The following is a 12818-nucleotide window of genomic DNA, read 5'->3' on the forward strand; positions in this document are numbered from 1 at the left end:
ATTAATATAATCAGAAAATAGCAGGGCTACCCATTTGGCATTGTTTTATTTATTGATTGATTGATCTAGAAAAGCAGTTTGGGGTTACCCAGAGGCCCCTGGGTACCAGCGCTCTGGAGTAACTCACCCCCCAAAAAATGAGAAAGGATCGAAGAGGTAAAGAGTCTGTTTCAAGGCAGATTTTGTTTTTTTTAAAAAAATATTTATTTTTTAAAAAGAATTTTAATAATAACCCCCACATACAAATAGTTTGAACCCACCAGGAAAGAAAAACAACAGAACACTTTTGGTAAAAAATAAAACTGAAGTCCTGAAGTCCGTGACTGAAGTCCTTTATGAATTCAAAAAAAAAAAAAAAAATTGACAAAAGAAAAACAGAATGATCCAACTTTGCGTTGCCTTGTGCAATTTTAAGCATCACTTCTCTCCTCCTTCCTGAGCGCGAACTGGGACCAAATGTCTAAAGGGAGCATCGGAGAGCCCCTCCCTGCGTGGAGAACTTAAAAACTTAGCAACTTTCTTTTGAAGGCACCACCGGAACCTAAAAGAACCCCCCAATTCCTCTGTTTTCACGAGCGAGTCTCAAACGAAGAAGACGGGAAGAGGCCGTTTCATTTAAGCCTTTTCTGGCAACGAGGAAGATGGGAAGTTTGGCACTTGGGAGAAAAGCAAAATGGCTGATGGAGGCAAGAGACGCCAAAATTTTTCTAAGGCAGGGGTGTGACAAACTCAAATGTCGATGTCACGGTTGTGTTTGACCGGTGTGTGTGTGAGAGAGAGAGGGAGAGGGAGAGAGAGAGAGAAGGAACAGCTGGGTCAAGGGCCTGACATGCAGATGTGGCAGAGGAGAGGAGAGCAGTGGAAATCTATGGGCCGGTCCTTGGGACAGAAGAGCCACTGCTGCAAACGGAACCCCTATCTCTGGGGATAAAAGGCAGGGGGTGGAGAGGAGAGCAGTGGAAATCTATGGGCCGGTCCTTGGGACAGAAGAGCCACTGCTGCAAACGGAACCCCTATCTCTGGGGATAAAAGGCAGGGGGTGGAGAGGAGAGCAGTGGAAATCTATGGGCCGGTCCTTGGGACAGAAGAGCCACTGCTGCAAACGGAACCCTACCTCTGGAGATAAAAGGAAGGGGGCGGAGATGAATAGATATGGCAGATAACTATTCATCTCCTGGCCGGCCGGACTTGTCAGCCTGCGGTGAGAGAGAGACATTTTGGCAGGGCTGCCAGCGCTCTTAATAAAGGAATCGTTGAGTTCATTTCAGAGGACTTGTTGCGTTTGGGGAGCTGGGACAGAACACTTTCCTTTCCCAATGACTGAATATCTTATCTGCTCTAGGGTCCCCTTTGGGGGTTTCCTAACACCCCCCCCCATTTCCCCCCAGGGATGCGCCGTGTGTTGCAACTCCATTTGCCAGCAATGGAGATTCTACCGCGAGCCACACAAAGATGAAGTCTTTAAAATCTTCTGTAGACGTTCTTCTAAACACCCCGAAGCAGCAGCGGCTACAAAAAGGCAGGAATAGATTTATATATTATTTTCCTCTGTAAAAAAAAATAAAAGAAGGACCCCAGCGTTCTTTTCCCATTCTGCGATAGCCAGGAGGGTCCCCGTCTCCCACTTCCTATCGTCGGTTAAGAAACTGGGCGGGGAACCTCAGTCATTCGGCCTGGCTTGGTTCTCCGGTCTCGCCGTCGCTGTTGTCCATGGCGTTTAGCAGCTCATCTTCCAGCATATCTCGGAAAATGTCATTGAACTGGAAGGACTTTTTACAGCTCGTTTCCTCCTGCGGGTGCCTCTGCCTTCGGGACAGCTTCTGGAAGGTTTCCTTCAAGACGGGCAGCGTCTCTTCAAACAGGTAGTCGATAATTTCTACGGGAAGAAAAGGACAGTGTGGTCAGGATCTCCCAAGGAAGGATGAGGATTCTGGATAAAGGATCACACGGGACGTGATTGGAAGAGTATGGGAGAACTATCTCGGAAGACAGAGCGAGGAGACGCTGCCTCGAAAGTGGTCAGATAAGAGACTGCTAAGCCCACAGCTGCATAATGGACAGAGAAAAAGGAATAGAAAAATGCTCAGGCTGTAAAGACGACGGTGGGAAACCTGTACTTTCAGAGTTTGCAGGAGACAATTAGTTCGCTTCATTGGCTCGTGACTCTCCGAGACTCCTTGCCAAGTTTTGCATATATTGGCCTGGCAGCTCTCCAAGCCAGATAAGGTCTGTGACCGTAAATCCTCCCTTGAAAGACTTTGCTGGATGTGAATGAGCAGAATTCACAGTCAATCAATAAAAGAGAGAAGGAGTTTGTTTCATGCTCTCGGGAAGCCTCGGTCAGAACAAGAGCAAAACGAGGATTTGGAATGCATCACCTCGAGCCTCACAGCTACATTTTAGCTTCTGGGCCTTGAACGTTTTTGCACGAATACATGTGCAAACCCATCCCGCGAGCACAACTGCTAACCAGAAGAAGGCAAGAAAGAGGACACTTCTCTCCACCCATCAAATTTCCGTCTGCTTTTTGCGAGACCGGCGGGAATTAAGGACAGGGTGCGAAGAAGAAAACTCACCTGGGAAAGTCTTCTGATACCAGAAGGGAACATATAGGGACTTGAGTTGGTAATATCTGCTTTTGAGGTAATCTGGGGGAACGTTTCTGAGAGGAGAGAATGAGAAAGGCCGAAACAAAAGTCACAAGGAGGGCAGCAGATGGACGAACAGAAGGGAAAAAAAATTGGCTTAACTCATCACATCTCTGGTGCGATAGATTGCAATTCTCAGTTTCTAGGTAGCTCTTGACTTACATCCGTTCTTGAGGGACCCTTTGCAGACTGTACGTATTTTCCGGAGTCTAAGACGCACCTTTTTCCCTCAAAAAAGAGGGTGAAAATCTAGGTGCGTCTTATGCACCGAATAAAGCATATTTTTGCCTCCTGAAACCTTGCCCCCTTCACCAAAATGGCATGCAGAGTCTTTAGGAGGCTTTCAGAGTTCTCCTGGGGGCCGGGGAGGGCAGAAATGAGCGAAAAATGGGCCGTTTTTTTGCTCAATTTTGCTCCCCCACAGCCCCCAGGAATTCTCTATAAGCCCCCTAAAGGCTATGCATGCCCTTTTTTGACAAAAAACGGGCCATTTTATGCTCATTTTTGGAATCCCCCACCCCCCAGGACCACTCTACAAGCCTCCTAAAGGCTATTTACGCCTGTTTTTTGAAAAAAAAAGGGCTGTTTTGGGGAGGTCTGCAGAGTGCAAAAGCTTTTTTTTTTTAATTTGCCACTTCAAAATCCTGGTGCGTCTTAAGACTCCGAAAAATATGGTATTCATATCTCGCCTTTTTTTTTTTTTTTACAAATAACTCAAGGTGGCCAGCATAACCTAATATTCCTTCCTGCTCCTCTCTTCCTTCAGAACAACTCTTTTCATGTCTAATGCGGGACTAGAACTCCCCATCTCCTGGTGATTGGCCCCAAATCGCCCAGTCAACTTTCATGCCTAAGACGGGACTAGAACTCCCCCTCTCCTGGTGATTGGCCCAAAATCACCCAGTCGACATTCATGCCTAAGACAGGACTAGAACTCACCATCTCCTGGTGATTGGACCAAAGTCAGCCAGCCAAATTCTTATGCCTAAAACGGGACTAGAACTCCCAGCCTCCAGGCTTCTAACCTGGCGCCTTAACCACCAAACCCTTTAATTTGATCATACGGTCTGCAAAATTCGGCAGACGGACAAACCTACCGACAATCCACCACCAATTATGTTATCTAGTCTATTTTTTGTTTTCCATTTTATTTGATCTAGGTTGATACAGATTATAGCTATTTACCCAACAACATCGGCGATGCTCTCCCAGTCTATTTCATTCGTGTCTGCAACGTTCAAGTCATACAATCTGAAATGCGCAAAACAAGTCTTTGTTAATACTTCCAACTTAAAAGGGTTTAACCCAAGACAGAATGCCTATCTGTCCATCGCCTATTTTATCTTCCGTGAACGTTATCGCAAGTGTTTAACCGCCTACCTCCAATCGTCGTCTGCCTATTCCAGTGATGGCGAAGCTTTTCGGCACCGAGTGGCCAAACTGAAACACGAGCGCATGCATATCCGCCGAAAACCCGAAGACCAGCTGGCCTGCATGCGCAAACCTGTTTTGGGGGGCGTTTTCAGAGCGTTTGGGGGGCTGTTTTCAATCACCCTGTTTTGGGGCCATTTTCCAGCACTCTGGCGCCCGCCAAGACCAGCCCGCGTGCCGGGAACCAGATGGGCAGATTGCAACGGCATGCGTGCCCAGAGATTTGCCATCTGGGGTCTATCCGTCGGCCTTCATATGCCCCGGCTTGAAAACATATAACGTTTGCTTTAAGTAAAAACATCAAGAAAGACAGCGCTAACTCTTCCCCGCACCTTTCGATCAGGTCGATCTTAAACTGCAAGTTGCTCAGTCCGCCGGAACGCGATTTCCCCATCATTCTCTTCGTGAGGATCGACATCCTTTAAAAAGGAAGAAAATGCGAGTTATCATAAGCAGCGGTCTCGGAGAGTCACGAACCGATGAAGCGAACTAATTGCCTCCTGCAAACTCCACTCCCCTTTCTCCCCTCTTTTATTCCCTCTGGGAGGGGCCATTCATTGTCCACCTGTGGCCTTCCTCCCAAGTCGACCCCCGTTCTTTAGCTGTTCCCTTCGTCTGGCTACTCTACGCATGCTCACACTGAGAACAGGCTCCAGCTGTTCTTCTGCCTCACTGATCTCCGACTCCGAAGGCAGCTGATAACTGTCAGACAGCCCTGGCCCCCTCTCTGCCTCTGACACAGAGCCCTCATCCGAGCCTTCCCCAGACTCCAGGACTGGCCCATCTTCCTCCCCAACCTCCTCACTGCCCGAATTTGCTGGCAAAACGTCCTTTCCCTATCCTTGTTCGGTGCCCGTCTTCCGCGAAACCTCACCATTTCTTTTTACACTGTCGCCAACTACGGGTCTCCACCTGGGCTGCTACTTTCATCCATCGGATGTTCTTGTAGAGGTTTTCTCGCAGGAGGGTAAGTGTCCCTTTGCCCTCCCTGTTCTCCAAGCCCTTCATTTTCATCTTCACGATATCTTCGACCGCTTTAAGGAGTCTGGAAGTCTCTTCTTTTGTCCATGGGCCAAGTGTGGAATCTGCACACGTATTTGGACGGGCACACACGAGAAAGGAAGACAGAGGAGGGTTGTCAGGATAAAATTGGGGCGTGACTTGGGGAAGGTTTGTTGAACAAGCATAAAGCAGATGTTGTTCTGACTTCCTTAGAAAGCATGAAGCAGAGTCTTGGTCCCTGCAAAACCTCTTTTATTGACATGACTGTGAATTCCTTTCATTCAGAGTCCGCAAGGCTTGGCAAAGAGTCTTTCAGAGGAATATTTATCCACACGAACCTTATCTCGCTTGGAGAGCTGCCAGATAACTAAGTTTCCAAACGGCAGGGGAAGGCAAAACTTGGCACAGAGTCTCTTATAGTCACAAACAGAACTTTCCACTCGTGAAACGAGTGAAGGGGTGAATTGTTTCCTGCAAAAGCCCCCTCCCCATTCCCTCCTCTTTTGTTTCCTCTGGGAGGGACCAATCACCTCCAAGGTGTGGCTTTACTCCCAAGTCAACCCTGCTTTCTTAGTTGCTCTTGTCTTCTGGCAGCACTGCTCATGCGTACACTGGGAACAGGCTCCAGCTGTTCCTCTGCCTCACTGCTGTCGAGCTCCCTCTCTGCCTCTGACGCAGAGCCCTCGTTTCAGCTTCCCTTGGCCCCCATGACTGGCCCATCTTCCTCCCCAACCTCCTCACTGTCCGACTTTGCTGCCAGTTATGCTGACTGCCGGTGGGCCACAACAAATATTCTCAGTGAAGAATAAGGAAAGATCCGACTCATAATTTTAAAGAAAAGCCAAGACGATAAAACTGAGATAAACTCTTTGTGCTGTCAAGGACCAATCGAGGGCACAGGCCGTCCTTGACTTATGACCATTGGGCCCAACATTTCCGTGGCTAAGCAAGACAGCTGACCAGTGTCTTTTGCCCCGCTCTACGACGAGCCTCTGAATTTTGATCCCACGACCATTGGGCGTGCTACCCGCGGTTGTGAAAAACCGCTCGTCCGTGGCATTTTCCCACTGCGGTTGTCACTTTGAACGGCCACTAAACGAATCGAGGATTCCCTGTGCAGAGAATTAGGAGGGGGTTTGAGGAAAGGGAGTGGAGGGGAAGAGACGTTATCAACCTACCCTCTACCAGCTGCGAATATTTCAAGGCGATGGAGTGGCTGCTTCTGTTCATCAGCTCCGAGATCTTTTTCCAGTTATTCCCATACATGGCGTGATATTTTAAGAGCTTTTTCTCTTCCTTCTTTGTATACCTTAAAAAAAAAAGGACGTCGGGAGAATTAAAGCCACCGCATGCTGCCTTGAGATGACCTTGGCTTTAAAAAGAAAACAATTATGAATATTGTTTGCAGGCCAGAGTTGTAATGAGGGCTCCTTGATGCTTCCTGAGCTGGATTGCTTCCTTGCGGACGTTTTATGACCCAGCTAGGGAACATCATCAGTGCTACAAGGGAGTGGGGTTTGTGGAGAAGAGGAGGAGGAGATCCCTGAGCTTGTTTTCTTGCAGACACTTCATTACTCAACTAGGTAATATCATCAGTGCTAGAAGGGAGGGGGGGGGAGAAGAAAAGGACTGTCCCTGACATTTCATGACCCAACTAGGTAACATCATCAGTGCGAGGAGGAGGAGGACTATAAGCTCCTTGGTGCTCCTTGAACTGGGTTGCGTCCTTGTGGACGTTTCATGACCCAGCTAGATAATATCATCAGAGCCAGAAGGGGGAGGAGGAGGGAGAGAAGGGGGAGGAAGATTGTGTGGCCTTTGGTGCTCTCTGAGCTTGTTTTCTTGCAGACGTTTCATGGCTCAACTAGGTAACATCATCAGTGCTAGCAAGTGTGATTTGCTCCCTGTTAAATATTGTAGCTCTGAGCTTGGTGGTTTTCTTGCAGACATTTCACGACCCAACTAGGTAACATCATCAGTGCTAGTAAGGAGTACTGTTTGCTGTCAGTTTATATTCCGGTGCCTTTCCTTGTCTGTGTGAGTTGAGGCAGGTTAGGTTAGCTCTGCCAGCTGCTGGAAGGCCACAACAGGTGACTTCTGCTAAAGAATAATTTCCTCCCCCCTCCTTACCGTCCGTTATAATTCTGAGGATCAAACATTTTCCTGGCTCGATAGTAAACTAGCCTCCACGGCCGAGCGATACCCCGAGCTGTGGACAAACGACGGGAAGTTAGAAATCGTACAAACGACCTGAACGAACCACGCAAGCAAGACACAGAATTACGTCTTCGGAATTATTGCAGGCAGTCCTCGACTTACAACCGTCCATTTAATGACTGGTTACTAAAGGTACCACAGTCACAGTCATCTATCGGGTCGTGGTTGCCCGCCCCACAACCCCGAGGCAAATGGACTTTCTGTTTTTTCTTTGAAGACATTTCCCTCCTCATCCGAGAAGCTTCTTTGGCTCTCTCTTCACCTCTTCTTCTCTCTTCTTCAGAGCGGAAGAAGCTTCTCGGATGAGGAGCGAAACCTCTTCAAAGAAAAAACAGAAATTCCAGTTGCCTCTTGAAAAAAAAAAAGCACCCTCGGGACAACAGCACTGAATATTTTTTCACACTTACGACCAGCATCCCTGTGGTCAACCAAATTCAGCTGCTTGGCAACTGACTTGAATTTACGACGGTCGCAGTGTCCCGGGGTCACACGATCCGCTTTTGCGACCTTCTGACAAGCCAGATTGACTTAACAACACTTTTATTGACTTAACTGCAGGGATTTCCTTAACAGCCGTGGCAAAAAAAAATGGGCAAACTTCCCTTAACAGCTGTCTCGCTTACCAACGGGAACGTTGGGCGCAACTGTGGCCGTAAGTCGAGGACTACTCGTGACATGAAAAGGCAAACTTCCTTTAACAGCTTCCCTTCTCATCTTGAATGAGAATTTTTTCCCGCCTACGGGGAGGAAAGCCGGCAACAACTCACAGATTCTTTCACAAAACAGATATCGGCATTTCAGCCGCTTGATTTCGGCTTGCTCCTCCGGAAACCGGTGGGCAAACAGGAGTTTTTCGGCCGTCTCGATCCCGCTTTCTTCCAGAAACGCTTCGACGTTTTTGGTTAATAAGTCGTTTTCCGCTTGGGAGAAGACGCCGAACCTCACCGCCACGCCTGCAAGAAAAGCAAAAGGGAAATTGGGAGAATGAAATAATGCCCAATGGAAAAGCTTTTTGGCTAGCTTTATAATTGGCCAGCAAGGGACGCTAAGATGCTGAGCTTGTCGATCAGAAGGGTCGGCAGTTTGAATCCCTAGCGGAATCCCTAACGGAGTGAGCTCCCGTGACTTGTCCCAGCTTCTGCCAACCTAGCAGTTCGACAAATGCAAGTGGAAAAATAGGAGCCACCTTTGCTGGGAAGGGTAACGCAAGGGTGAAATGGGTCCATTTTGTGTGAAGTCCAGTTGCTTTTGCATTGCGTGCGAGTCGGTTGTGCAGCTTTTGTGTTATTTTTGTGTCAGGTTTTGTGATAGTTGGGTTTTTGAGCTCTCTGTGAGGTTCCTGCTTGTTGCAGGGGACATTGTGTGAGGTCCAGCTGCTTCTGCATTGTGAGTCAGTTGTGCAGCTCAGCCGCCAACATGACCACCAAGCCACGCCCGCCCGCTCACATGACCAGCAAGCCACGCCCACCCGCTCACATGACCATCAAGCCACGCCCACAGAAGCAGTAGGGAAAAAAAATTGAATTTCACCACTGGTGTAACGGTTCACCTTTTTTCTTCATCTCCCTAAACCTGGATAGATCCCGTGTGGCCAGCTGCCTGATGGCGGAATCAGACAAAGTCTTCGCCCGAGGGATGTATTCCTCCAATTCTTTTCGGTTATTCTCCAGTTGTTCCTTAGACAGAACATAGGCATCCTCTTCTTCTTCAGAACTTGTTTCCGACGGGGGCTGCTTGCGTGAAGATCGGAGTTTCCGACCCATTCGGGATTGATCCAATCTGTTGGGAGATCAAAATTGGACATTGCTCTTTATTTTCCTGGGCTCCAAGATTCCCGCAGACGGGGACGGCAGCCAAGGAATTAAAAGAGGCTTGCTCCTGGGGAGGGAAGCGATGGCAAATCTAGGCAGCATCCTAAAAAGCAGAGACATCACCCTGCTAATAAAAAGGTGTCTAGTCAAGGCTACGGTTTTCCCAGTTCCAATGGATGGAACTGGATGGGAGTTGGGGGGGGGGGGGCAAGTTAACAACTCCTCGTACCTTCCCAGGATGCCATTGAAGAGACCGTTCCCAAAACTATTTAATTGGACACTCAATAACCAGTAGAGGAGACGGACTGGACAAAGGAAAATTAACTGTGAAACTTTGACGCGCGAACGTCAGTTCTGGCTTTGCTGCATCCTGCATCCCACTTGACTTTTAGTAAAGCATATCTTGGGAGTCGAGGATCTTCCTTGCCTAAAAGACTGAGTTGGGGTGGGGGGCTGACAAACTGTAAATTTTAAGAATTAGCCTCCCAACCTGCCTTCTCCTTTTTGCTTCCCCTCCATTCCCCTTTTTTTGGGGTGTAAACATCTCCTATTAGCAGAGCCTTTCAGGGCCAGTCAGAGTTTGGAAGGAAGCAACGGTCTAACCAATCTCCAGCAGACTATCCTCCCCACCCACCTTCAATACAATACAACCTTAGTACAAGGACTAGAGAGATGTGACAGAGCAAAAACTCCACTCCGCTGTCCTGGATGTGAATGGGGGAAGATGAAGCGAAGGTCCACCACCTTCTTCCTCGCACCAGAAACTCCCCAGAGACGCCCTTTTCAAATCCCAAAGTTCTACCATCTCTTCTAATCTAGATGACAACAGCTCAGGGGTACTAGAAGAGCTTACTTCTTGTCGACCTCCGACGTGAGCGATTTGGACGGTGACGGAGGCTGCTTCTGTCGGTGGCCTCCAGCTGATGTTCCTTCCATCTCCAGGTCCACCTGAGTACCATCAGAATCCTCGGCGGTGGGACAATGGCTTCCTTCTTGATCATCCCTTGGGAGAAGGCCCACTTGTGGTCCCTCTGAGAAGGATAACGGCGAGGAGGCGAAGAGATCCATCTCTGTGTCTATTGTTTGGTCGAGGTTCACCTGACCTTCTCTTGATGACCTTGTGGCCTCAGCCTTCTCTTTCACAGGCCCATCAGGGACACAGGTCATCTTTCGTTTCCTTTTCTTCTTCTTATGGGAGGACCTATTACTCTCAACCACACTTCCATTTTCCAAGTCCTCCTTCCGAGATAGCTTACTGGATTTTTGGGGAGTTGCAACGCTGCAAAACTCATCCCCAACAGCACTGTCACCCCCATTTTCCAAAGCCTTTTTTAGGGACAGTTTTCTGGATTTTTTGGGAGTTGACACGCTGCAAAAGTCATCCCCAACAGCATTGTCACCCCCATTTTCCAAAGCCTTTTTGGGGGAGAGTTTTCTGGATTTTTTGGGAGTTGACACGCTGCAAAACCCATCTCCAACAGCATTGTCACCCCCATTTTCCAAAGCTTTTTGGGGGGAGAGTTTGCTGGCTTTTTGGGGAGTCGATGGGCTCCCACACTCGTCTTCACTACCATGTTTATGTCTGTGTTTCTTCTTTTTTTTCTTCTTCTTGGGCACAAAATCATTTATTTCAGACTCATCGATCAGTTGCGTCTCGGGGATGATCCAGGAAGCATCAGATGTTTCCGAACTGGTTTTTTTCTTCTTATGTTTTTTTGTACTGGTCCCAAAGTCTTGTGTATCCTGGGAAGAATAGGATATCTGACCAGAGGACGCAATGGGCTGCTCTTCCCAGCTGCGCTTCCGTGACTTTCTTCTCTTCTTCTCATAGATGGAGAGTTGAGTGTCCTCTACCAGGAAAATACCTTCCTCGTCCATCGTTCTCTTTAAAAAGCAAGGAGAGAGGGAGGTTAAAAACTCACACAGGGTTAAAGAAATAAAATATATTACAGGTAGCCCTCGGCTTATGACCACAACCAAGCCCCACATTTCTGCTGCTAAGTGAGAACTTAAAAAAAAATTTATTCTCTTATATATAGTTACAGGTATACATTCACATAGATATTGTTCTTATTTATCTTTATCATTTTTACATATTTGCTTTTCCATATGAAAAGTTAAAATAGACATTCTGGGTTGCTTTTCTTACCATTCCATACGCCTATTTTGTATTATCACCAACCCTATTTTTTTCTTTTCTTTTCACCCTCCCTCCCTTCTCTCCTTTCCTTTCCCTTTCCTTCTTCCCTTACCTCTCCCCTACTTCCCCCCCTACCATCTCCTTTTCTTTCTATCCCTTCCTTCCTCCACTCCTTTCCTCTTTCTTCCTTCTTTCTCTTTTCCTCCCCTCCTCCTCTCTTCCTCTCTCCCTCCTACCCTCTCTCCTTCTTTCTGTCCCTTCCCTCCTCCTCTCCTTTCCCTTTCCTTCTTCCCTTCCCTCTCCCTTACTCCTCCTCCCCTCTCTCCTTTCTATCCCTTCCTTCCTCCACTTGTCCTTTCTTCCTTCTCTCCCCTCCTTCTCTTCCCCCTCCTACCCTCTCTCCTTCTTTCTACCCCTTCCTTCCTCCACTCTTACGAAGCCTAACACCCACAACTCACTTTGCAAGGACTGAATTGCAATGGCTGCATTTGCAACGCTTAAATTTGGAATGCAAGCACTGCCAATGCTCGGTTGGCAATCCTGAATTGCAACTTTACTTTACTTTACTTTATTTAGATTTATAAACCGCTCCCTCTCCCCGAAGGGACTCGGGGCGGTGTACAGTGAGAGTAACTCTCTTTGCGATCGTGAATCAGAATGCTCCATTTGCAATCGTGAATCATTACGATCGGTTTGCAATCGTGAATCAAAATGCTCGAGTTGCAATCGTGAATCAAAATGCTCGATTTGCAATCGTGAATCATAATGCTCGATTCTGCAATTGGGACTTAGAATAACTTTATTGCCGCTTTGAATTGCACCCTAATCGGCACATGTTAAAATGAAATTTCATTGCATGAAGCTCCCCAAGGGTCCCCGCCTCCAAGACGCGGTACATATATACAGACAAAATTAATGCATACATAAACGCAAAAGAAATAAATACATAAACACAGACAAAAGAAATAAATGCAAAATTAAGCATATGCCGCCCATATTATTGGGAATCACACAAAATGCTCTCTTTGCCATGAGGAATCCCAAGGCTGCCTCTGCAAATATAAACTCCCCCTTGCAATTGCAAACATTAAACAACGATCATTAGTGAGACTTACACGCTGCCGGTCCTTAGGGTCGCCCCCCACTCATAATAAACCAAGAGAGAATTCCTGCGAGGCAAACATGCTGCTTTGCTGAACTTCCGGCTTATGCCACTGCAGCCTTTTCAGCTGAGGAAGCATAGAGGAGGCAAGGCAAGAGCGTCCCCCCTTTTTTCCTCTGACTGATAGAAACTGTTTCCGGATATTGGAAAAAGCCTTTTTAAGCTTCATGTATTAGAGCGGAGGGGGGGATTAACCATTCATGACATGAGCCCCGGCCTCAAAATAGCGGACCTTTTCGACTCTGGGCCTCGATTTTGGAAAAAGGCTGCTGTAGGCCTCGATTTTTGAAAAGGGCTTGTCTACAGTTTTCATGCGTCTATGGAGATTGTGGAAGAGTGAATCCCGGAAGTAGGCGTTTTACCCTTCCTCTTCACGTTCCTAGCTCTACGCTTTCCCACGCTCTATC

At 47.6% G+C, this 12818-nt stretch overlaps 1 protein-coding gene across 1 annotated transcript; it reads right to left on the reverse strand.

The window, feature by feature from the left end:
• Positions 1-203: 203 nt before the first annotated feature.
• Positions 204-12495, reverse strand: TTF1 (transcription termination factor 1). The gene is made up of 11 exons (XM_081967241.1): positions 12365-12495; positions 9963-10993; positions 8848-9077; positions 8066-8251; positions 7212-7290; positions 6260-6390; positions 4954-5164; positions 4412-4498; positions 3834-3899; positions 2577-2662; positions 204-1876 (listed from the first exon to the last, which is right to left on the reverse strand). Exons 2-11 carry the CDS (start codon positions 10985-10987, stop codon positions 1665-1667), a joined length of 2313 nt encoding a protein of 770 aa, XP_081823367.1. The 5' UTR covers positions 10988-10993; positions 12365-12495; the 3' UTR covers positions 204-1664.
• Between the last annotated feature and the right edge of the window lie 323 nt (positions 12496-12818).

This window comes from Natrix helvetica (assembly GCF_964273705.1).
Source record: "Natrix helvetica genome assembly, chromosome: 15".
NCBI classification, from domain to species: domain Eukaryota; kingdom Metazoa; phylum Chordata; class Lepidosauria; order Squamata; family Natricidae; genus Natrix; species Natrix helvetica.